Below are 26,162 nucleotides of genomic sequence, written 5' to 3' on the forward strand. Positions count from 1 at the left end.
CCCTCATACTGTCACTGTATGTACATCTCCGCCTCTCACACCATCACTGTACATGTAATGCCCCCGAGTGGCATCACCACTCCTATGTCCCTCTTCTACCTGTATATGCAATAATAATTTCATTTTATATCTTTATTCCCAGTCCTCCACATATTGTACATTCCCTGTTATGCATTTGTTATTGTTCATGTAATAACCAGGTTCACCAGCAGGTGGCAGCAAACTTGGCAGTGCTATGTAGCAGAGTCTGGAATCCTTTTTCCAGCTCTCTGACTCTCCTCCAAAGATAGAGTAGAATCTAGTTAGAACCAATTAGTTCCTGTACTCCATGCTGTAGGGAGAAAAGCAGACACTCGCTCCGTTGGACTGAGCTCTTCCTAAAAGCCAGCCAGGAAGAGGTTCCTAGGATTACAGTAAGACACAGACAAAGCTAGAAGTTGCAGCATCAAGCAGGAAGGAAAGCATTCCTATTTAATCTTGATGACATAGCAGAGCCAAGAGAGAGCTACTCAGTACAGATTCAGCAAAGAGGAGTTTATCGCAGAGAGTGTTTGCCTGCCAATGTATACTAAAGCCTGCTGGAAACCAAGATAATGTTTGGAAACTGTTTGGATTATCATTTATGCAAAGTAAAGCTGCATTTGGACCATATACAAAGTGTGGACTCAATTCTTCCTTCATTATCCAAGTTAATCACCCCTTTCTCTGCTTCGGACCACCGCATCTGGGATCTAAGAAACGTTACTGGAATGTGAAGTTGCCTTATGAATAAAAGTTGAAAACGAAAAGTGCTGTTGTTTATATATACTAAGTGTTTTCGGCTGGGAAGCCATAACAACAAGCACCAAAGACATAACAGACGAGAGTGCCGCGCCATTTCCATAAAATTGAAATGCAACTGGCGTCACGAAAACCCCCCCAGACCCGCGGTCGCCGTCCGTTGCATACATACACCTCCGCCCCTCACACGGTCACTGTACGTACACCTCTGCCCCTCACATGGTCACTGTAAGTACACCTCCGCCCCTCACACGGTCACTGTACGTACACCTCCGCCCCTCACACGGTCAATGTACGTACACCTCCGCCCCTCACACGGTCACTGTAGGTACACCTCCGCCCCTCACACCGTCACTGTGTGTACACCTCCGCCCCTCACACCGTCACTGTGTGTACACCTCCGCCACTCACACCGTCACTGTACGTACACCTCCGCCCCTCACACTTACAGGCTCTACTGGTTAAGCATCTTCCAGCCTCGCTCAGTCTCTGCTCCAGGTCTTCCTGCCTCTTCTTCTGCTGCTCTGAATATCTTCTGTTGTTGTCCAGGTTCCTCTGTGTCTCTTGAAGGGATTTTCTTACATTGTTAAGTTCTGTAGTCTTGTCGTTAAATGTCATCGTTGTTGAGTAGAGTTTCCTCTTGGTTTCTTCGAGAGAGGTTTTTGTCTGAGCCAGCGTCCTCTGTAATGTCGTCTTCTCTGTACGGACTGATCTGAGGTTGTCCTCACATCTAGAGATAAAAGCAAGATAGAGATATGAGACCAGCCTAAAATAATCCATTGTACTGGAGCTCCACTGGACCATAGGAGTCAACAGAGTGTGTGGACATAAGGCGCAGGATCACAACCAGATGTAAAATGTCATGAAGTTTATTGGTTCTACGGACCCCTTTGGCAAGTCTGTGAGACTGCAGAGGAAGGGACCAAAGGCACAGCCGTTCATTGCCGGCACGTGGGGCGTCTTCTTCGCTGTGTCGGCAGTGAACGGCCGTGCCTCTGGTCCCTTCCTCTGCAGCCTCACAGACTTGATAAAGGAGTCCGTAGAACCCCGAAACGCGTTGTCTTCCAATAAACTTCATGACATTTTACATCTGGTTGTGATCCTGCATCTTATGTCCACATGCTCACTTGACTCCTATGGTCCAGTGGAGCTCCAGTACAATTGTTCCCCAGGTTGGCGGTCTGGCCCCCACCTAAGGAGATTTGGACAGAATCAGCAGCACCAAACAGTTACCAGTTACTTCTCCAGTTGGCCTTCATTGTGGTTGCGCCCAATATTGGTGCAACCTGAACAGGTGAGCAAAATTAACCCGCCTGTGTGTTGAGGACACTGTTTATTTGACATACTCGCCTTATGAGCGCCTTTCTCTCCCCGTGGCCATTATTTGCTAAAATAATCCATGGCAGACATAACAGACAAGCAGCTGAACTGGGAGACCTCCTGTGTCCGCTCTAGTGTGAATGAACCCATGGTGTGACGGCTCCTCAGATTTCACTCCGCACTGTGGTGACATCAGGGATTTCTGCAGGCTTTACAACTTTGCTGTTTGTTCATCTGCACACCACCAGTGATGAGTGACAGGGGCAATATTCGAATTCACAATATTTTGCGAATATTTGGGCGAATATCTCCAGTCATTATTTTCTTGATTGCGAAAATCAGCAATCGGAAAATTTACGATACTAAAATTTGTGATCAACACTACTCCTAAAGTCAAAGATATTGCAGCCTTCTCATTGGCCCACAAGCAAGAAGCAGTGAGGGATCATGGGTACTGATGAAAAAAATCTAGAATATTCACAATTACGAATATATAGCACTATTTTCTAGATATTTGCAAATTCTCGAAGTGCCAATATTCGCGATCAACACTACACATGACGTGATACCAGCTGTTTACACCTGGAGCACGGCGTTGTCTTCTCCACAGCTATTCTTGGTACAGAGCTTAGTCGTGAGTGAGAATCAGTCTGTATAGATCTGAAACGCGTGAACACTCTGCTGTCCTGTATTTCTGGATTTAGATCCTTTAATACAGATCTCCAATTTATTGGATGTTGGATCCTCTCTGGTTCTTCCACGCTCCATGCAGGTGGACTCAACCTATTCTGCCTTTTTTTAAACACTGTTTAATGTCTCAAATGTACTTGTAAAAAAAAAGCGTAGCACAAATAAACAATGTAAGATGAAAGTAAATCATGGAATAATTTTGCTTGACAAAATTGACTCTAGATTTTTGACTCTTCGCCACCTCCTGCAGATATTGCAGCTGAACACAATCGAGGTGTTCTTTCTACAATGGAATTTAGATGTTCCTGCAGAGGTCCCCCCAATCTGCTGCTCTTGCAGGTTGTTTTGCTTTCACCCTTCTGTCCACTTCACCCCAAACAAGCTCAATGAGGTGTAAGTGTAACACCCCAGAGTTGTGTTACTACAGGCCTCTACCCCGCTACTATCTTCTAAGAGCTTTTACACTGTCATCAGATGTGATTTTGCTTATGTCCTCCACAACTGTGCATCTAAAGCCATGTTAAATATAATTGTTTCTTGTAATTTTCCAGGTTACCAGCAGGTGGCAGCAACACATTGGCCAGGTACAAGTCCCAGTTTAGTGAATCTAGGCTGGAATGGATTATTCTAGCTTAGCTCCCCCTCTGTGAGCGAAGTGGTCTGTTCCCACATCCTGCAGCATAGGTGGAGAAGGAAGTTAGAGTTAGTGTAGCCCACCCCCTGCTAGGGGTAGGGTGTGTGTGTGTGAGGAGATCCCCTGCATAGGGAAGACATCAAGGATCTTGTCTCGGCTGAGACCTGATCACATTCCCAGACTGAGCACCTTCAGCCTCAGCTGGGAGACGAAAGCAGAAACTACAACTTCCAGAGTTCCAGGAAGAAAGCATCCCCTGAGAATCTATCTGTGAGTCAAGTCCAGAGACCTAGGAGAAGTCACTTCCTCCTCAGCTAGTCTGTCCCCACAAAGCAGAAGTTACAGAGAAGTGCAGAAGATTAATTCCTGCCACAGTTACAGAGCTACCAAGCAGACGTCCTATCCTGCAAGCTCCCCACCTTTAAAGCAGAAGCATTCATTCCTGCCAATCATTGCTAAAACCTGCTGGGACCAGAGACCAAAGCTGTATACTGCTTGGATACAAGTTATCTTCAGAAAAGAAACGTTTGAACTTCATCTAAAGGTCTGGACATCATTTCTGCTGCAAAATTCCTCTATTATTCCTACTATCACTACACTCAAATTTATTGCAAGTGAGCCAGGAGCCAGGAGTTGTCACGCCTTGCCCTGTGAATGTGCGGAGATCTGTCAGACTGGCTGCACATGTCTGACTTCTTGGTTTGTTTTGATTTGGATCTGAGCTGGATCCACCTTCCCTCAGGTGTACTGGGTTTCAATGTATCGAGGCTATTTATCCCTCCTTCCCCCAGTGGCATGTGCGGGTTATAGTTCTTTCCTGGGAGCTCTTGATTTGTGGTGGATTGTCTGCTCCAGCTATGCTCAAGATAAGTTCTCTCCTTTATTTCCCTTTGTGTGTTTTATCTAGGCCTCTAGGGAGACGCTAGCTTCCTCCTGGTTTGAAGAAGCAGGTTGCCTCTTCCCTTTTCCCTGCTGCTTAGGGTTTGACCAGGGTATTCAGGTTTAGGCACAAGGGCATGTACATATCCACCCTAAGGATATTGTCACGGCGCCATCTAGGAGGCGGGCACGTCCGGAGCGTGCGTGCATCATCAGTGCGTCCACGTCACATGACCCCTCTAGCTCCCTATTTAAACAGGCAATCTGCTGGCCACAGATTGCCTGTTATTTAGGTTCCACCTGTGATTTTGTCTTTCCTGGCGTACTTACCTCCTGCTGAATTCCTGACGATCCTCTGCCTGCTCCTTGTGTACTTTGCGACTCTCCTGGTATTTATGACCCCGGCTTCTCCTGACAATTCTCTGCTTGCTCCATTTGTACTTTGTAGCTTTCCTGGTATTGACTCGGTCCGTTCACGTTCTGTTGTTTGTCTGTCTGTCATCCCTGCACTTATTCCAAGCTAGGGATTGCCGTCCAGTTGTCCCCTGTCATTAGGACTCGCGAGGCAAGTAGGCAGGGCCAGGGGTGAGGGTGGAGCGCAGTGGTCACTTCCCTCCCCCCTGTGTGTGTGTGTAGGCGACCGTTACAGAATAACAGGCCTACTGAAACCACTGTACCATGAATCCTCTAGTGACCCTGACTGAGCATGTGTCAAACCTGACGCAGATGGTGCAGGAGCTATGGGAGACGATTCTTTCCCTAGAAATTGGACAAGACGCCGCTGCTCCTCAGGCCTCTGGTCCGAACTTGAGCCCTCATATGGAGCCACCGATCAAGCTTCCAGAGCCCTTCCAGAGCCCTTCTCTGGAGTTCAGAGTTCGGAGGAAGTTTCACCCCTTTAAGGAGAGCTGTAAATTGTATTTTAGTTTACGCCCCTTGTCTTCTGGGTCGGAAAACCAACGGGTGGGCATTGTTATTTCCCGCTTACAGGGGGATCCCCAGGAGTGGGCCTTTTCTTTACCCCCTGATGCTAGTTGTTTTTCCAGGCTCTGGGTTCCCTATATGATGAACCAGACAGGGCCCTGGTAGCCGAAACTGCGCTGAAAGCATTGGTTCAAGGCAACCTCTCTGCGGAGTAGTATAGCACCCAATTTAGAAGGTGGTGTGTTCCCTCAGGGTGGAACGAGCCAGCTCTTAAGTGTCAATTCAGGTCAGGCCTATCTGATAATCTAAAAGACCTACTAGTGAGTTATCAGCTCCCTGAGACTCTTGAGGAGACTATGACCCTAGCAGTCCGACTCGACCGACGTGTGAGAGAAAGACGACAGGAACGACAGTTCTCTTCTCAGGTACTGGTCCAGTCTGAGGGTTGCACCAGGAGTGGTGTTGAGGTCTCCTCTGAAGAACCTAAGCAAATTGGGATGACCAGAGGGGATCAGCACCGCAGACGTGGGATCTGTTTCTACTGTGGAGATCCTGACCATTGGATCAATCAGTGTCCAAAGAGGATCCTTTCTGATAAGGCTTCCAAGACAAGACCACCAAGGGACCAGGTACTCCCTGTTATTACTAAGCGTAAGCTTTTAGTTCCTATAACCATTTCTCTGGGTTCTAATAAGTGGTCGGGTCAGGCCTTTATAGATTCTGGCTCAGCGGCCAGCTTTATTGACCAGGGGTATGCTACTAGACAGGGTATTCCAATTTTTGTTTTACCTACGCCCATCCATATCATGGCCATCGACTCCACTCCCCTGGTAGGGGGTACTGTGAGGTCATGTACCTCAGAGATTTCCTTAGCTGTGGGAGTGTGCCACTTAGAGAAATGTTCCCTGTTAGTCCTAGAGAACTTACCAGTCGAGGTGGTATTGGGGATGCCATGGCTCCAATTACACAATCCTACGATTGATTGGACCAGAGGGGAACTGGTGAGTTGGGGATCTGAGTGCGGCTCGTGTTTGTCTAGAATACAGGTTGGGTTCTCTGTGGAGTCTGAGGTATTACCCGCAGTCATAAAGGAGTATGCTGATGTGTTCTCGTCCTCGTCCACGGAGGCTCTTCCTCCCCATAGACCTTATGATTGCGCCATAGTCCTGGAGAAGGGGGCAAGGTTTCCTAAGGGGCGTATTTACAATCTTTCCAAACCTGAACGCGAGGCCATGGAAGATTACATTAAGGAGAGTCTCATTAAGGGGCACATTAGACCCTCGGTTTCTCCCATGGGGGCGGGGTTTTTCTTTGTTAAGAAGAAGGATGGTGGTCTTAGACCCTGTATAGATTACCGGAAATTAAATGAGATCACTATCCGGAATACTTATTCCCTCCCATTGATTCCGGATTAATTTAACCAGGTATTAGGGGCGGCCTGGTTTTCTAAGATTGATTTAAGAGGAGCATACAATTTAATCCGAATCAAGGAGGGGGACGAGTGGAAAACAGCGTTCAATACCCCGGCTGGTCACTTTGAATATCTCGTTATGCCTTTTGGACTCAGCAATGCCCCGGCTGTGTTCCAAAATTTCATGAACGATATTCTTAGGGAGTTCTTGGGAAAATTTGTCATTGTATATCTCGACGACATTTTGATATTTCCCCCTGATTTAAGAGTCATGTTATCACGGTCGGCGTGACTATCACATACGTGACACAGAGGGAGGGAACGAGGAAGGCCCTGCCCAAGTGAGAGGGAAGGTGGTGACCCCTGACGTCCCTAGACGGGTTCCTCACCCGTACGCCGATCACGTGCCTAAAGCCCTGGCTTTCCCTGAGCTGAGCCCTAGATAGTGAACAGGGCGGTGGGAACACTAGTCCGCACCACTAGCTCTATAATCCCAGGTGGGCAACAACAGGAGACAACAATAAGCCCAACAGGGATCCGGAGGGTAGCACTCTGGAACGACAACCAGGATTCACAACTCCAGTGGGTCAGTATAGATGTCCAGGCAGGAAGCTCTATAACTGGCAACAAGAGAAGTGTGAGGGGAGAATATAAGGAGGTTGGGAGTGGCAGACAAGAAACAGCTGAGGAGGAGAAGCTACGGATCCCTGAGTGAGACAAAAAGGATAGCAAGGCAAACACAGAAAACAATCACTAAGAAACAACGTGATCTTTAGATATAGAGCGCGCAGCCACCCGCTGCGACTTCCTGACCCCGGGTATAACGGAGTCAGACGTGGCTCTTGATACCCTCGTGACAGTACCCCCCCTTTCACGAGGGGCCTCCGGACACTCAGGACCAGGTCTCTCCGGATGAGAGGCATGGAAAGCCTGAATTAACCTGTTGGCGTTTACCTCTGACGCTGGAACCCACATTCTTTCCTCGGGACCGTAACCCCTCCAATGCACCAGATACTGAAGAGAGCGGCGGACCCGACGAGAATCAACAATTCTGGCTATTTGAAACTCCAGATTACCAGCCACAATAACAGGAGGAGGTGGCAGCGGCGATGGTTCTAGAGGTGGAACATACTTCTTGAGTAACGATTTATGGAAGACGTTATGGATCTTAAAAGTCTGAGGTAGCTCCAGGCGAAAAGCCACAGGGTTAATGACGGCTACTATTTTATAGGGACCAATGAACCTAGGGCCCAGTTTCCAAGAAGGAACCTTCAACTTAATATTCCTAGTAGACAACCACACATAGTCATTCACTCCAAGGTCCGGACCTGGCGACCGTTTCTTATCGGCCATGCATTTATATTTACCACTCATCTTTTTCAAGTTAACTTGCACCTTCTGCCATACCGATGAAGAAAACCTTTCCTCTTCGGGAACCCCAGAAGACCCCCCCTCTTTGAAAGTACAAAATTGGGGATGAAAACCGTATGCACCAAGGAATGGTGACTTGCCAGTGGACTCCTGATAATGATTATTTATGGCAAACTCAGCTAACGGTAAATATGATGACCACAACTCTTGGTTTTCAGACACAAAACACCTTAAATATGTTTCTAGGTTTTGGTTGGTACGCTCAGTCTGTCCATTCGACTGAGGATGGAAAGCTGAGGAAAAGGACAAGTGAACCCCCAAACGGGAACAAAAAGCTTTCCAAAACTTAGAAATAAACTGGGTTCCCCGATCCGAAACCACATCGGAAGGGACCCCGTGAAGCTTCACGATTTCACTGATAAACACCTGAGCAAGAGTTTTAGCATTAGGAAGTGCGGGTAGCGCAATAAAGTGTACCATTTTGCTAAACCTGTCTACTACTACCAAGATAACTGTTTTACCCGCCGACAACGGTAAGTCAGTGATGAAATCCATTGACAGATGAGTCCATGGCCTATTGGGGATGAAAAGTGGCAATAAAGACCCTGCTGGACGTGTATGAGAGACTTTCGCGCGTGCACAAGTAGAACAAGTAGACACGAAATCCATTACATCCTGACGCAACCTTGGCCACCAAAAACGACGAGGTGTCCAGCAAGTGCCGTATTATGATGTTCTTTTAATAATTCAAGACGCAGGTTTAACGGTACAAACAATTTCTCTGAGGGGCAAGAGGCCGGGGCGTCCCCCTGAGCCTCTAACACCTTTCCCTCTAGAACAGAGTGTACAGCAGAGACAACCACTCCTCTTTGTAAAATAGGTACCGGATCACAAACATTACCCCCTCCAGGGAAACTACGAGATAATGCGTCTGCCTTGGTATTTTTTGCCCCAGGACGATAGGTGATTACAAAGTTAAATCTGGTAAAGAATAGCGACCACCTAGCTTGTCTAGGGGTGAAACGCTTAGCCGATTCTAGGTACAGGAGGTTTTTGTGATCCGTAATCACCGTGACGGGGTGGATTGCTCCCTCTAAGAAGTGACGCCACTCTTCAAGCGCCAGTTTAATCGCCAACAGTTCCCTATTTCCAATATCATAATTCTTCTCTGCAGAAGATAATTTTTTGGAAAAGAAAGCGCAAGGACGCCATTTGCCAGGAGACGGACCCTGAGACAATACAGCCCCCACTCCCACCTCTGACGCATCTACCTCGACAATAAAAGGCTGGGAGACATCAGGTTGAATTAGAACAGGTGCCGAGGTAAACCTCTCCTTTAGAGAGGAAAAATGCATCTTTAGCGGCGTCAGACCATTTGGAAAAATCAGTCCCCTTCCTAGTCATGTCGGTAAGGGGTTTAACGATCACTGAATAATTTTTAATGAACTTTCTATAGAAATTAGCGAAACCCAAAAACCGTTGTAGGGCTTTAAGGTTCTCAGGAAGATCCCAATCTAAAATTGCCTGGACCTTCCCAGGATCCATGCGGAAACCTGAAGCAGATAATAGATATCCCAGGAACTGTAATTCCTGAACGGCGAAGACACATTTTTCAATTTTCGCATATAATTTATTCGTCCGTAGGACCTGCAGTACTTGCCTGACATGCACCTCATGTGTTTTCAGATCAGCCGAATAAATTAAGATATCATCTAGGTATATGACTACAAACCTGCCGATGAGATGACTAAAAATATCATTAACGAAATGTTGGAAGACAGCAGGGGCATTGGTCAGACCGAAAGGCATAACTAGATTTTCATAATGCCCCTCAGGGGTGTTAAAAGCTGTCTTCCATTCATCCCCTTCCTTGATACGAATCAGATTGTAGGCCCCCCTAAGATCAAGTTTGGAGAACCACTTAGCACCCGCAATCTGATTAAAAAGGTCAGGAATGAGAGGAAGAGGGTATGGGTCACGGATGGTTATCTGGTTTAACTCACGGAAATCTAGGCAAGGACGCAGGCCCCCATCTTTCTTTTTAACAAAGAAAAACCGTGCAGCCACGGGTGAAGAAGAGGGTCTGATGTGTCCCTTAGCCAGACTCTCGGAGATATAATCTTTCATGGCTTGTCTCTCGGGACCCGAAAGATTATACAACCTGGACTTGGGTAATTTTGCCCCGGGAATCAGGTTAACCGGGCAATCATAAGGACGATGAGGTGGTAGCTTCTGACAACCCTTTTCAGAAAAAACGTCCTCAAAGTCCGAAATAAATGTAGGTAGGGGAGCTATGGAGGCGATTAAGCAATTGTTATTTAAGCAATTCTCTCTGCAATGCTCACTCCACTCCAATATCTCCCTGGCCTGCCAATCCACCACTGGATTGTGCGCTACCAACCAGGGAAGACCCAATACCACCGGAGAGGGAAGGCCCTCCAGAACGTAACATGAAAGACACTCATTATGGTGGTCCCCTACCCGAAGGTGTAAATTATGAACAATTTGGGTGAGGTTTCTCTGAGACAGAGGAGCAGAATCTATAGCGAATACGGGAATAGGTCTCTGCAGCGTACAGAGAGACAAACCCATAGTGCGGGCAAAATGGGCATCAATCAAGTTTACCCCTGCTCCACTGTCTAGAAAAAAAGAAATAGACTCCGTCTTAACACCAAAAACAATGACCGCTGGTAACACAAATTGAGATGTTCGTATGGAGGAAACGTATACCCCCCTGCTGACATCCTCCGCACAGCCCGGGGTTAGTAGTTTTCCGACGGTCTTTTGTTTTTGAGAAAGGAGGGACAGACATTAATGAAATGACCCTTCCCCCCACAGAAAAAACAAGCCCCCCCCCTACGGCGAACCTCGGGAGGACGGACCTGACGAGAAGTTCCGCCTAGCTGCATAGGCTCGTCTAAGTCAGTACAGGCTGACTGTTGCTTGGGAGAGGTAACCAATTGCTCAGGAACTTTCGATCTCTCCCTAAGACGTCTATCTATTCTGATAGAGAGGGACATAACAGCATCAAGGGAAAGGGGGGTCTCATACAGCGCCAGTGCATCCTTAACCCTTTCAGATAACCCAGAGCAGAACTGACTCCTGAGAGCCGGGTCGTTCCACTGAGTATCCGTAGCCCACCTACGGAACTCTGAGCAATATTCCTCTGCTGACCGATCTCCCTGTAGGAGTCTCCGTAACTTCGACTCAGCCAGGGCGACTCGGTCAGGGTCATCATATATGAGACCCAAAGCCCCAAAAATTCCCTCCACTGACCGAAGAGCCTGAGAACCAGGGGGTAACGAGAACGCCCAGGATTGCGGATCCCCCTGAAGCAGGGAAATGACAATCCCTACCCGCTGTTCTTCATTACCTGAGGAGTAAGGGCGCAACTTAAAATATAATTTGCAGGCCTCACGGAACGTCGCAAATTTGTCCCTTCCCCCAGAAAATCTGTCAGGAAGAGCAACCTTGGGTTCAGTGACAACCTGGTTACCCATAGCAACCGCTGGGGGTGCGGTCTGCTGCATTTGCTGCTGTTGTTGGAGAACAGACGCCTTCAATCCTGCCACCTCCAAAGACAGGCTTTGAAGCTGTTCTGCCAAGGCATCAATAGGATCCATATTGGATTCTAAGTAGAGAAAAAAAAACCAACTAAATAAAATTTTTTTTTTTTTTTCTCTCAAAAAGTAAAGGCCAGTTATAATATCACGGTCGGCGTGACTATCACATACGTGAAACAGAGGGAGGGAACGAGGAAGGCCCTGCCCAAGTGAGAGGGAAGGTGGTGACCCCTGACTCACCTTGCGGCTGGCACCTGGCTGCCCTGACGTCCCTAGACGGGTTCCTCACCCGTACGCCGATCACGTGCCTAAAGCCCTGGCTTTCCCTGAGCTGAGCCCTAGATAGTGAACAGGGCGGTGGGAACACTAGTCCGCACCACTAGCTCTAAGGGAAAACACCAAGGGGAGGACAGACAACACAGACTCAACATATAATCCCAGGTGGGCGACAACAGGAGACAACAATAATCCCAACAGGGATCCGGAGGGTAGCACTCTGGAACGACAACCAGGATTCACAACTCCAGTGGGTCAGTATAGATGTCCAGGCAGGAAGCTCTATAACTGGCAACAAGAGAAGTGTGAGGGGAGAATATAAGGAGGTTGGGAGTGGCAGACAAGAAACAGCTGAGGAGGAGAAGCTACGGATCCCTGAGTGAGACAAAAAGGATAGCAAGGCAAACACAGAAAACAATCACTAAGAAACAGCGTGATCTTTAGATATAGAGCGCGCAGCCACCCGCTGCGACTTCCTGACCCCGGGTATAACGGAGTCAGACGTGGCTCTTGATACCCTCGTGACACATGTGTTTCATGTTAGACAGGTGTTGGAGGTGTTGAGAGAGAACCAATTATCTGCTAAACAGGAAAAATGTGTTTTTGGGGTGCAGGAGATTATATTTCTCGGACATGTTCTGACTCCCCATGCCATAAAGATGGATCCTAGCAAGGTTTTAGCGATTAAGGGATGGGTAAGACCATCATCCTTAAAGGCCTTACAACGTTTCCTTGGATTCGCTAACTACTACCGTAAGTTCATAAAGAATTCCTCGGTAATCGCTAGACCACTGACCGACCTCACTAAAAAAGGGGCGGATCTGGAAAATTGGTCTACTGAGGCCTTAGATTCATTTGAAACCCTAAAGGAGGCTTTCAGTAGCGCTCCTGTTCTAACCCAGCCAGATCAGGAAAAAACTTTTATCGTGGAGGTGGATGCTTCTGAGGACGGGGCAGGAGCAGTCCTCTCGCAAGGTCCTGCTACCCTCACTAACCTGAGACCTTGTGCTTTTTTTTCCAGAAAGTTTTCCCCCTCTGAGAGAAATTATGACATAGGAAATCGGGAGTTACTGGCCATTAAGTGGGCATTTGAAGAATGGAGACATTTTCTTGAGGGGGCAAAACATTGTGTTATTGTTCTTACTGATCATAAGAACCTAATGTTTCTCGAGTCGGCTAAAAGGTTAAATCCCCGTCAGGCTAGATGGGCATTGTTTTTTACTCGCTTTAATTTTTCCATAACTTTCAGACCTGGAAGTAGAAACGTGAAGGCCGACGCACTCTCTTGGAGTTTCTGTGCGTACCAGCCTACAGAGACTCCACCTGAAACCATTTTACCAGCTAAGGTCTTCGTAGCAGCCTTGTCTCAGGACATCACGACTCTCATCAAGGCTGAACAACACCTAGCTCCGCCATCCACTCCTACAGATAAGTTGTTTGTTTCCATACAGTTTCGTCTCCAACTGCTGGGTGAGTGTCATGACTCTGTTTTTTTGTGGACATCAGGGCGTTGAGGGCACTAAAGAGCTGGTGGCCTACCTTAACTAGAGACGTCAAGTCTTATGTGTTGGCCTGCGAGGTTTGTGCGAGGTCTAAGACCCCTAGGACTCGCCCGGCTGGGGACATACGACCCTTACCCATTCCCAGTAGACCCTGGTCTCATATCTCGATGGATTTTATAACTGATCTGCCACCTGCAGAGGGTAAGACTGTGGTTTGGGTAGTGGTCGATAGATTCAGCAAGATGGCTCACTTTATTCCCCTGCCTAAACTCCCGAGTGCGAAGACCCTAGCATCTTTGTTTGTGGAACAAATTGTACGTTTACATGGCATTCCAGAAAATATTGTATCTGACAGGGGTGTGCAGTTTGTGTCCAAGTTTTGGAGGGCCTTCTGTCTGAGATGCCGGATTTCTCTGTCCTTCTCATCTGCTTATCACCCTGAAAGTAATGGACAGACTGAGCGCCTCAATCAGTCAGTGGAACAATTTCTCAGGGCATATGTTGCAGATGATCAACAGTTGTGGGTAAAATACCTTCCGTTAGCCGAGTTTGCTCTGAATAACCGTGTTAATTCCTCTGCTGGGGTCTCTCCTTTTTTTTGTAACTATGGCTTTCATCCTCATTTTCGTTCTGGGTCATCCGTCTCCTCGTGTAATCCCGAGGCGGATGAGATCTCCTCAAAACTGTGCACAGTATGGGCTCAGGTTCAATCGAACCTGGAAAAGGCTCAAGATACTCAAAGAGTCAAGGCCAATAGGAGACGTTCCACGGGAGTGAACTTTCAGGTGGGTGATAAGGTGTGGTTGTCCTCTAAAAATCTTTCACTCAAAGTTGCTTCAAGAAAGTTTGCTCCTCGCTTTATAGGGCCGTACAAAATCACAGAGGTGATTAATCCAGAATCATTTAGGTTAGAATTGCCCGACTCGTTCCACATTCACGATGTATTTCACAAGTCCCTACTAAAAAAATACATCGAACCTGTTGTACCGTCACAAGCCGCGCCTCTGCCTGTAATTGTTAAGGATTCTGTGGAGTATGTGGTATCTAAAATTGTGGATGTCAGGAGAGTGCGTAATTCCTTGTAGTATCTGGTGCACTGGAAGGGCTATGTACCTGAGGAGAGGTCTTGGTTACCAGTTAGGGAGGTTCATGCCCCTAGACTGGTTAAGAAATTTCATGAGGATCATCCCGAGAAGCCGTCACCTGAATCCTTGGGTCCGGTGGCCCCGCGTAAAAGTGTTTTGCGGATCCGATCCATGTATCCGTGGATCCGTAAAAAACATACGGACATCTGAATGGAGCCTTACAGGGGGGTGATCAATGATGGGGGTGATCACCCCATATAGACTCCCTGATCACCCCCCTGTCATTGATCACCCCCCTGTCATTGATCACCCCCCTGTAAGGCTCCATTCAGATATCCGTATGTTTTTTACGGATCCACGGATACATGGATCGGATCCGCAAAACACATACAGGCGTCTGAATGGAGCCTTACAGGGGGGTGATCACCCCATATAGACTCCCTGATCACCCCCCTGTCATTGATCACCCCCCTGTAAGGCTCCATTCAGACGTCCGTATGATTTTTACGGATCCACTGATACATGGATCGGATCCGCAAAACGCATACGGACGTCTGAATGGAGCCTTACAGGGGGGTGATCAATGACAGGGGGGTGATCAGGGAGTCTATATGGGGTGATCACCCCCCTGTAAGGCTCCATTCAGACGCCTGTATGTGTTTTGCGGATCCGATCCATGTATCCGTGGATACGTAAAAAACATACGGACATCTGAATGGAGCCTTACAGGGGGGTGATCAACGATGGGGGTGATCACCCCATATAGACTCCCTGATCACCCCCCTGTCATTGATCACCCCCCTGTCATTGATCACCCCCCTGTAAGGCTCCATTCAGATGTCCGTATGTTTTTTACGGATCCACGGATCGGATCCGCAAAACACATACAGGCGTCTGAATGGAGCCTTACAGGGGGGTGATCACCCCATATAGACTCCCTGATCACCCCCCTGTCATTGATCACCCCCTGTCATTGATCACCCCCCTGTAAGGCTCCATTCAGATGTCCGTATGTTTTTTACGGATCCACGGATACATGGATCGGATCCGCAAAACACATACAGGCGTCTGAATGGAGCCTTACAGGGGGTGATCACCCCATATAGACTCCCTGATCACCCCCCTGTCATTGATCACCCCCCTGTCATTGATCACCCCCCTGTAAGGCTCCATTCAGACGTCCGTATGATTTTTACGGATCCACTGATACATGGATCGGATCCGCAAAACGCATACGGACGTCTGAATGGAGCCTTACAGGGGGGTGATCAATGACAGGGGGGTGATCAGGGAGTCTTTATGGGGTGATCACCCCCCTGTAAGGCTCCATTCAGACGCCTGTATGTGTTTTGCGGATCCGATCCATGTATCCGTGGATCCGTAAAAAACATACGGACATCTGAATGGAGCCTTACAGGGGGGTGATCAACGATGGTGGTGATCACCCCATATAGACTCCCTGATCACCCCCCTGTCATTGATCACCCCCCTGTCATTGATCACCCCCCTGTAAGGCTCCATTCAGATGTCCGTATGTTTTTTACGGATCCACGGATACATGGATCGGATCCGCAAAACACATACAGGCGTCTGAATGGAGCCTTACAGGGGGGTGATCACCCCATATAGACTCCCTGATCACCCCCCTGTCATTGATCACCCCCCTGTCATTGATCACCCCCCTGTAAGGCTCCATTCAGACGTCCGTATGATTTTTACGGATCCACTGATACATGGATCGGATCCGCAAAACACATACGGACGTCTGAATGGAGCCTTACAGGGGGTGATCAATGACAGGGGGGTGATCACCCCATATAGACTCCCTGATCACCCCCCTGTCATTGATCACCCCCCTGTCATTGATCACCCCCCTGTAAGGCTGCATTCAGATGTCCGTATGATTTTTACGGATCCACTGATACATGGATCGGATCTGCAAAACACATACGGACATCTGAATGGAGCCTTACAGGGGGGTGATCAATGACAGGGGGGTGATCACCCCATATAGACTCCCTGATCACCCCCCTGTCATTGATCACCCCCCTGTCATTGATCACCCCCCTGTAAGGCTCCATTCAGACATTTTTTTGGCCCAAGTTAGCGGAAATTATTATTTTTTTTCTTACAAAGTTTCATATTCCACTAACTTGTGTCAAAAAATAAAATCTCACATGAGCTCACCATACCCCTCACGGAATCCAAATGCGTAAAAATTTTTAGACATTTGGATCCCAGACTTCTTCTCACGCTTTAGGGCCCCTAAAAAGCCAGGGCAGTATAAATACCCCACATGTGACCCCATTTCGGAAAGAAGACACCCCAAGGTATTCGCTGAGGGGCATATTGAGTCCATGAAAGATTGAAATTTTTGTCCCAAGTTAGCGGAAAGGGAGACTTTGTGAGAAAGAAATATAAAAAATCAATTTCCGCTAACTTGTGCCAAAAAAAAAAAAAATTCTATGAACTCACCATGCCCCTCATTGAATACCTTGGGGTGTCTTCTTTCCAAAATGGGGTCACATGTGGGGTATTTATACTGCCCTGGCTTTTTAGGGGCCCTAAAGCGTGAGAAGAAGTCTGGGATCCAAATGTCTAAAAATGCCCTCATAAAAGGAATATGGGCCCCTTTGCACACCTAAGCTGCAAAAAAATGTCACACATCTGGTATCGCCGTACTCAGGAGAAGTTGGGCAATGTGTTTTGGGGTGTCATTTTACATATACCCATGCTGGGTGAGATAAATATCTTGGTCAAATGCCAACTTTGTATAAAAAATGGGAAAAGTTGTCTTTTGCCGAGATATTTCTCTCACCCAGCATGAGTATATGTAAAAAGACACCCCAAAACACATTGCCCAACTTCTCCAGAATACGGCGATGCCACATGTGTGACACTTTGTTTGCAGCCTAGGTGGGCAAAGGGGCCCACATTCCAAAGAGCACCTTTCAGATTTCACAGGTCATTTACCTACTTACCACACATTAGGGCCCCTAGAATGCCAGGGCAGTATAACTACCCCACAAGTGACCCCATTTTGGAAAGAAGACACCCCAAGGTATTCCGTGAGGTGCATGGCGAGTTCCTAGAATTTTTTATTTTTTGTCACAAGTTAGCGGAAAATGATGATTTTTTTTTTTCTTACAAAGTCTCATATTCTTGTGACAAAAAATAAAAACTTCCATGAACTCACTATGCCCATCACGAAATACCTTGGGGTGTCTTCTTTCCAAAATGGGGTCACTTGTGGGGTAGTTATACTGCCCTGGCATTTTAGGGGCCGAATGCGTGAGAAGTAGTTTGAAATCAAAATCTGTAAAAAATGGCCGGTGAAATCTGAAAGGTGCTCTTTGGAATGTGGGCCCCTTTGCGCACCTAGGCTGCAAAAAAGTGTCACACTTGCCTTTGCCTAGGTGGGCAAAGGGGCCCACATTCCAAAGAGCACCTTTCGGATTTCACCGGCCATTTTTTACAGATTTTGATTTCAAACTACTTACCACACATTAGGGCCCCTAGAATGCCAGGGCAGTATAACTACCCCAAGTGACCCCATTTTGGAAAGAAGACACCCCAAGGTATTTGCTGATTGGCATAGTGAGTTCATAGAAGTTTTTATTTTTTGTCACAAGTTAGTGGAATATGAGACTTTGTAAGAAAAAAAAAAAAAAAAAATCATCATTTTCCGCTAACTTGTGACAAAAAATAAAAAGTTCTATGAACTCCCTATGCCCATCAGCGAATACCTTAGGGTGTCTACTTTCCGAAATGGGGTCATTTGTGGGGTTTTTCTACTGTCTGGGCATTGTAGAACCTCAGGAAACATGACAGGTGCTCAGAAAGTCAGAGCTGCTTCAAAAAGCGGAAATTCACATTTTTGTACCATAGTTTGTAAACGCTATAACTTTTACCCAAACCATTTTTTTTTACCCAAACATTTTTTTTTTTATCAAAGACATGTAGAACAATACATTTAGAGAAAAATGAATATATGGATCTCGTTTTTTTTGCAAAATTTTACAACTGAAAGTGAAAAATGTCATTTTTTTGCAAAAAAATCATTAAATTTCGATTAATAACAAAAAAAGTAAAAATGTCAGCAGCAATGAAATACCACCAAATGAAAGCTTTATTAGTGAGAAGAAAAGGAGGTAAAATTCATTTGGGTGGTAAGTTGCATGATCGAGCAATAAATGATGAAAGTAGTGTAGGTCAGAAGTGTAAAAAGTGGCCTGGTCATTAAGGGTGTTTAAGCTATGGGGGCTGAGGTGGTTAAGGGTGGGTGATTCACATGTTGAGTCCATTTTTTGTTTTGTTATGAGGGGCTTGCCTGCTCCGATGATTCTAGGTTTACCGTGGTTGATAAAGCATAACCCTACTATTGACTGGCAAACAAGACAAATCAGTAGCTGGAGTGAATTTTGTTCGGACAACTGTCTTGGTGCTTCTGTCTCAGGGGTGTCAACTACGGTCCTACCTCACTCTCTCTCCGATTTTGCGGACGTATTTTCGGAGGGTGGAGCTCAGGAGCTGCCTCCACATCGAGAATATGATTGTCCGGTCAATCTCATACCTGGAGCTAAACTGCCAAAATCTCGACTATACAACCTTTCCCAACCCGAAAGAGAAGCTATGCGGAAGTATATTGCACAGAGTTTGGCAAAGGGACATATTAGGCCATCTAAGTCCCCCTTAGACCGTGTTTAGATTTCCGGGAATTGAATCTCATTACGGTCCGTGATCCGTATCCCCTTCCTTTGATTTCTGATCTATTTGATCAAATTGTCGGAGCCAAGGTGATCTCCAAGTTGTATTTAAGAGGAACTTATAATATGATCAGAATTAAGAAAGGAGATGAGTGAAAAACAGCCTTCAATACACCTGAAGGTCATTTTGAGAATCTTGTCATGCCCTTTGGTTTAACTAATGCGCCAGCGGTCTTTCAGCGATTTATCAATGATATTTTCCATCATTTAGTGGGAAGGTTCATTGTTATTTACCTTGATGACATACTAATTTACTCACCCGATTTGGAGACCCATCAGGATCACGTGAGACAGGGGTTGTCGATTCTTCGGGAGAATAAATTGTATGCAAAATTGTAAAAATGTGTATTTGCTGTCCAGGAGCTACCGTTTTTAGGATACCTGCTTTCTGACTCTGGTTTTCGTATGGACCCCGAAAAAGGTCCGGGCAATACTGGAATGGGACCGCCCTGAGAATCAGAAAGTTCTGATGTGGTTTTTGGCTTTTACCAATTACTACAGAAAATTCATCTTGAATTATTCCACCATTGTAAAACCTTTGACAGATATGACTGAAAAAAGGCGCCGACTTTTCTGTCTGGTCGGATGAGGCATAACAAGCCTTTTCTGCTATTAAAAAATGTTTTGCGTCTGCTCCCATTCTGATGCAACCTGATGTGTCTCAACCGTTTATCGTGGAGGTTGATGCATCAGAAGTGGGGGTCCGTGTGCTTTTTTCTCCAAAAAACACTCGGCTGCTGAAAGAAATTATGATGTAGGAGATAGAGAGTTGCTGGCCATTAAATTGGCCTTTGAGGAATGGCGTCATTGGTTGGAGGGGGCTATTCATCCTATTACGGTATATACTGACCACAAGAATTTGGCTTACTTGCAGTCTGCTAAGCGCCTGAATCCTAGATAGGCTAGATTGTCACAGTTTTTTACTAGGTTCAATTTTGTGGTCACCTTTCGCCCTGGGGTTAAAAACGTCAAGGCAGATGCGTTGTCACTAGTGATGTCGCGAACATAAAATTTTCAGTTCGCGAACAGCGAACGCGAACTTCCGCAAATGTTCGCGAACTGGCGAACCGGGCGAACCGCCATAGACTTCAATAGACAGGCGAATTTTAAAACCCACAGGGACTCTTTCTGGCCACAATAGTGATGAGAAAGTTGTTTCAAGGGGTCTAACACCTGGACTGTGGCATGCCGGAGGGGGATCTATGGCAAAACTCCCATGGAAAATTACGTAGTGGACGCAGAGTCGGGTTTTAATCCATAAAGGGCATAAATCAACTAACATTCCTAAATTGTTTGGAATAACGTGCTTTAAAACATCCAGTGTGTGTATACGATCAGGTATGATGTTGTATCGATCAGGTAGTGTAAGGGTTACGCCCGCATCACAGACATTGACAGACCAAACTCCCCTTTTAATGCACCGCAAACAGTTCATTTGCACAACCGCAAACTCCCCATTTGCACAAGGTTGGATACCAAGCTAGCCACGTCCCGGTGATGTCATTGAAGGTTTCTTCCTCCACCCAGCCACGTACAACACCAAGGGTCCCCGAAAGGTCAATTGAATTGATTTTTCGAACGGGGAGATGGTTAAAAAAACGCTGGCTCCCTCCCCTTTGTTTTTATCCACGGTGACTGCGTCTGCGCCGTGCAATTTACTGTCACACCCGATATGAGTGGTATTTTCTGTAGTACTATTCTCATCAGTTTAATCCCTCTAACGTCCCCGACTCCCCAATCTGGGGGCCATTTATTAAACAGATTTTTCGGACGGGGAGATGGTTAAAAAAACGCTGGCTCCCTCCACTCTGTTTTAATCCACGGTGACTGCGTCTGCGCCGTGCAATTTACTGTCACACCCGATATGAGTGGTATTTTCTGTAGTACTATTCTCATCAGTTTAATCCCTCTAACGTCCCCAATCTGGGTGCCATTTATTGAATAGATTTTTCGAACGGGGAGATGGTTAAAAAAAAACTGGCTCCCTCCACTCTGTTTTAAACCACGGTGACTGCGTCTGCGCCGTGCAATTTACTGTCACACCCGATATGAGTGGTATTTTCTGTAGTACTATTCTCATCAGTTTAATCCCTCTAACGTCCCCAATCTGGGTGCCATTTATTGAATAGATTTTTCGAACGGGGAGATGGTTAAAAAAACGCTGGCTCCCTCCACTCTGTTTTAAACCACGGTGACTGCATCTGCGCCGTGCAATTTACTGTCACACCCGATATGAGTGGTATTTTCTGTAGTACTATTCTCATCAGTTTAATCCCTCTAACATCCCCAATCTGGGGGCCATTTATTAAATAGATTTTTTGAACGGGGAGATGGTTAAAAAAACGCTGGCTCCCTCCACCGATATGAGTGGTATTTTCTGTAGTATTATTCTCATCAGTTTAATCCCTGTTACGTCCCATATCAGGAATTGCCTTTTATGAAAAAAAATTTAGGCCGGGTACCTTCGACTGCCTTCACAGTGACAGACCAAACTCTCATACACTAAACTGAATTGATTTCAGGAACCGGGAGATGGAAAAAGCAGCTTGGTCGGTCCTCTTACTCCCAAATTGGGGCACTGCGCGTGCACAGAGCAATGTGCTGTGACACCCTATATGAGTGGTGTCTTAACTAGTACTATTGCTATCAGTTTAATCCCTGTTACGGACCCTATCCGGTCGAATTGATTAACCATTGTCGAATCCCCCATTGACATCCCCCTTATAAGCTGTGTAAAGCATATTTTTTAGTTTGGTTTTGAACTGCTGCATCCTTTCCGACTTTTGGTAATTTGGTAACATTTCTGCCACTTTCTGCTTATACCGGGGGTCTAGTAGCGTGGCCACCCGATCGCTTTTGGTCTGACCATAATGAAGCAACGGCCTTATCATCTGGGGTGTGGCAACATTGCCAACACACTTTTATAGAGGTGATGATGATTGCTTCATTGTGATACGCAAGCCCCTTCACCACAACAAGGTAACGATCACGAAGGGGAATTGACACTTGTATGTGCCTTTTTTTTTTGGTTTGTTTTTGCAGCCACAGTGCTGCACCATAGGACAGAAAAATTAGGCATGTACACATGCCTGAAAAATAATGGCACTGTTGCAGACGCTATTGTAGCAGCGGCCGGAAAAATTTATGTTTTCCAGGCAGAAAAGTGACTAAAACATTACGGCTTGAACCCTAGTTGGTGGTGGAGAATTCACGAAAGTCATCCGGTATGCAGACATTAAATACAGCAGCGTGGGGACCATTTTGAGGCCAAGGCATGTAATCAGGCCTTTTGTTAGTCAAACGTATCCCCCACTGTCAGTCCCTTCGGGATCCATGCCTCATTCATCTTTATGAAGGTGAGGTAATCAACACTTTTTTGACCGAGGCGACTTCTCTTGTCAGTGACAATGCCTCCTGCTGCACTGAAGCTCCTTTCTGACAGGACACTTGAAGCAGGGCAGGCCAGAAGTTCTATCGCAAACTGGGATAGCTCAGGCCACAGGTCAAGCCTGCACACCCAGTAGTGAAGGGGTTCATTGCTCCTCAGAGTGTCGATATCTGCTGTTAAGGCGAGGTAGTCTGCTACCTGTCGGTCGAGTCGTTCTCTAAGGCTGGATCCCGAAGGGCTGTGGCGATGAGTAGGACTGAAAAAGCTCCGCATGTCCTCCATCAACAACACATCTGTAAATCGTCCAGTCCTTGCCGCCGTGGTAGGAGGAGGATTACACTCACCTCTTCCCCTGTTAGATTCCCGTTGTGCTGTGACATCTCCCTTATAAGCTTTGTAAAGCATATTTTTTAGTTTGGTTTTGAACTGCTGCATCCTTTCCGACTTTCGGTAATTTTGTAACATTTCTGCCACTTTCTGCTTATACCGGGGGTCTAGTAGCGTGGTCACCCAGTACAGATCGTTCTCCTTTATCCTTTTTATACGTGGGTCCCTCAACAGACATGACAGCATGAAAGACCCCATTTGAACAAGGTTGGATGCAGAGCTTCTCATTTCCCGTTCCTCGTCCTCACTGATGTCATTGACGGTCTGTTCTTCCCCCCAGCCACGTACAACACCATGGGTCCCAGATAGGTGACAACAACGAGCACCCTGGGGTGCCTGCTGTGGTTGGTCTTCCTCCTCCTCAAAGCCGCCACATTCCTCCTCTGACTCCTCTTCCTCATACTCCTCTTCCAGCGTTGCCGCAGGTCCAGCAAGCGATGCTGATAAGGCTGTTTCTGGTGGTGATGGTGACCACAACTCTTCCTCTTCCTCTTCACGCTCATCTACAGCCTGATCCAGAACTCTTCGCAGGGCACGCTCCAGGAAGAAAACAAATGGGATGAGGTCGCTGATGGTGGCTTCGGTGCGACTGACTAGGTTTGTCACCTCCTCAAAAGGACGCATAAGCCTACAGGCATTGCGCATGAGTGTCCAGTAACGTGGCAAAAAGATTCCCAGCTCCGCAGAGGCTGTCCTAGCACCCCGGTCATACAAATACTCGTTGACGGCTTTTTCTTGTTGGAGCAGGCGGTCGAACATTAGGAGTGTTGAATTCCAACGTGTCGGGCTGTCGCATATCAAGCGCCTCACTGGCATGTTGTTTCGCCGCTGAATATCGGAAAAGTGCGCCATGGCCGTGTAGGAACGCCTGAAATGGCCACACACCTTCCTGGCCTGCTTGAGGACGTCCTGTAAGCCTGGGTACTTAGACACAAAACGTTGTACGATGAGATTCAACACATGTGCCATGCACGGCACATGTGACAACTTGCCCAAATTTAATGCCGCCAACAGATTGCTTCCATTGTCACACACCACTTTGCCGATCTCCAGTTGGTGCGGGGTCAGCCACTGATCCACCTGTGCGTTCAGGGCGGACAGGAGTGCTGGTCCTGTGTGGCTCTCTGCTTTCAGGCAAGTCAACCCCAAGATAGCGTTACACTGTCGTATCCGGGATGTGGAATAGCCCCTGGGGAGCTGGGGGGAATCAGTTGATGTGCAGCCAGACGCCGCAGCAGAAGAGGACTCAGCCGAGGAGGAAATTAAAGAGGATGGAGTAGGAGTAGAGGAGGTGGCAGTAGGTCTGCCTGCAAGTCGTGGTGGTGTCACCAACTCCGCTGCAGAGCCACGCATTCCATGCTTGTCAGCCGTCAGCAGGTTGACCCAATGCGCAGTATACGTGATATACCTGCCCTGACCGTGCTTTGCAGACCAGGTATCAGTGGTCAGATGGACCCTTGCCCCAACACTGTATGCCAGAGATGCCATGACTTCCTTTTCAATGACATGGTAGAGGTTTGGGATTGCCTTTTTTGAAAAAAAATTTCGTCCGGGTACCTTCCACTGTGGTGTCCCAATAGCGACAAATTTTTTGAAGGCCTCAGACTCTACCAGCTGGTATGGTAAAAGCTGGCGGGCTAAGAGTTCCGTCAAGCCAGCTGTCAGTCGCCGGGCAAGGGGGTGACTTTGTGACATTGGCTTCTTATGCTCAAACATGTCCTTGACAGACACCTGACTGTGGGCAGATGAGCAGGAACTGCTGAAGGTGAGAGATGGAGTGGCGGGTGGTTGAGAGGGGGCAGGGAGGACAGCAGTGGTTGACGTGGCTGAAGATGCAGGACCAGGAGGAGCATGGTGGCTTTGAGTTTGTGTGCTGCTTGTACTCATGTGTTGATCCCATAGGCGTTTGTGATGTGAGATCATGTGCCTTCGCAAAGCAGTTGTACCAAGGTGGGTGTTGGACTTCCCACGACTCAGTTTCTTTTGGCACAGGTTGCAAATGGCATTGCTTTTATCAGAGGCAGACACACAAAAAAAATGCCACACTGCTGAGCTTTGCAATGACGGCATTCTAGTGGTGGCAACAGCATGCGTTGACTGGCGTGCTGTCTGGCTGACCCCAGGTGCCGATACATGCTGTCTGACTGTGCCACTAACTCCTTGCGACGACCTCCCCCTGCTTCCAACTCGTCTCCTCATTCTCTCTGTCTCCCCTTCAGAACTTTCCCCCTCTTCTTCTCTTCGAGCAGGCACCCACGTGGCATCCGTGGACACATCGTCATCATCAACCGCTTCACTTGTATCTGACACCTCAGCAAAGGAAGCAGCAGCGGGTACAACATCATCATCATCACACTGTACGTCCATGTGTGTAATCCTGCCTGACTGAGACATATCCCCGTAATCTACATCATCTGGCAATAATGGTTGCGCATCACTAATTGCATCCAACTGATGTGTAAATAACTCCTCTGACGGATCAAGTGAAGCGGCTGTGGTGGCTGTGGTGGTAGTGGCGACGGGCGGGTGCGTGGTAACTTGAGAGCAGGTGACCGAAGCTGAGTTGGAGGAGGATGGTGCGTCAAGGTTCTTAGCGGAAGCTGTTGAAGATTGGGTGTCCTGTCTAAGCCAGTCAACTACGTCCTCTGAATTTTTCGGGTTCAGGGTACGTGGCCTCTGAAAACTGGGCATTATTCCAGGGACAGTGGAAATCACAGCACCACGACCACGACGGCCCCTGCGGGGTGGCCTGCCTCTGCCTGTCATTTTTTTTTTAGATAAGTGGTACTACGCGTGCTAGGTACTGTGCCACCCGGTATGAGTGGTTGGCACTGGCAGTGGGCACACTACAGTCTGTGGAAGTGGGCCTGACACACACTGGCAGCAGGCAAGCAACTGAATTTAGACTACTGTCTAAAAATTAAATGCCTTATTTATCGGCAAGCTACTGTGCCACCCGGTATCAGTGGTTGGCACTGGCAGTGGGCACACTACAGTCAGTGGAAGCGGGCCTGACACACACTGGCAGCAGGCAAGCAACTGAAATTACACTAAAGTGTAAAAATTAAATGCCTTATTTATCGGCAAGCTACTGTGCCACCCGGTATCAGTGGTTGGCACTGGCAGTGGGCACACTACAGTCAGTGGAAGCGGGCCTGACACACACTGGCAGCAGGCAAGCAACTG

At 47.3% G+C, this 26,162-nt stretch overlaps 1 protein-coding gene across 2 annotated transcripts in view; it reads right to left on the reverse strand.

The window, feature by feature from the left end:
- CD72 (CD72 molecule) overlaps positions 1–26,162 on the reverse strand; it is a 149,839-nt gene that overhangs the window by 52,265 nt on the left and 71,412 nt on the right. For both annotated transcript variants that reach the window (XM_040420699.1, XM_040420698.1), the window contains one exon: positions 1,230–1,510. In XM_040420699.1, the coding sequence (XP_040276633.1) occupies positions 1,230–1,510 (281 nt within the window). The remainder of the gene's footprint in view (positions 1–1,229; positions 1,511–26,162) is intronic.

This window comes from Bufo bufo, chromosome 2 (assembly GCF_905171765.1).
Source record: "Bufo bufo chromosome 2, aBufBuf1.1, whole genome shotgun sequence".
In the NCBI taxonomy this organism is placed as follows: domain Eukaryota; kingdom Metazoa; phylum Chordata; class Amphibia; order Anura; family Bufonidae; genus Bufo; species Bufo bufo.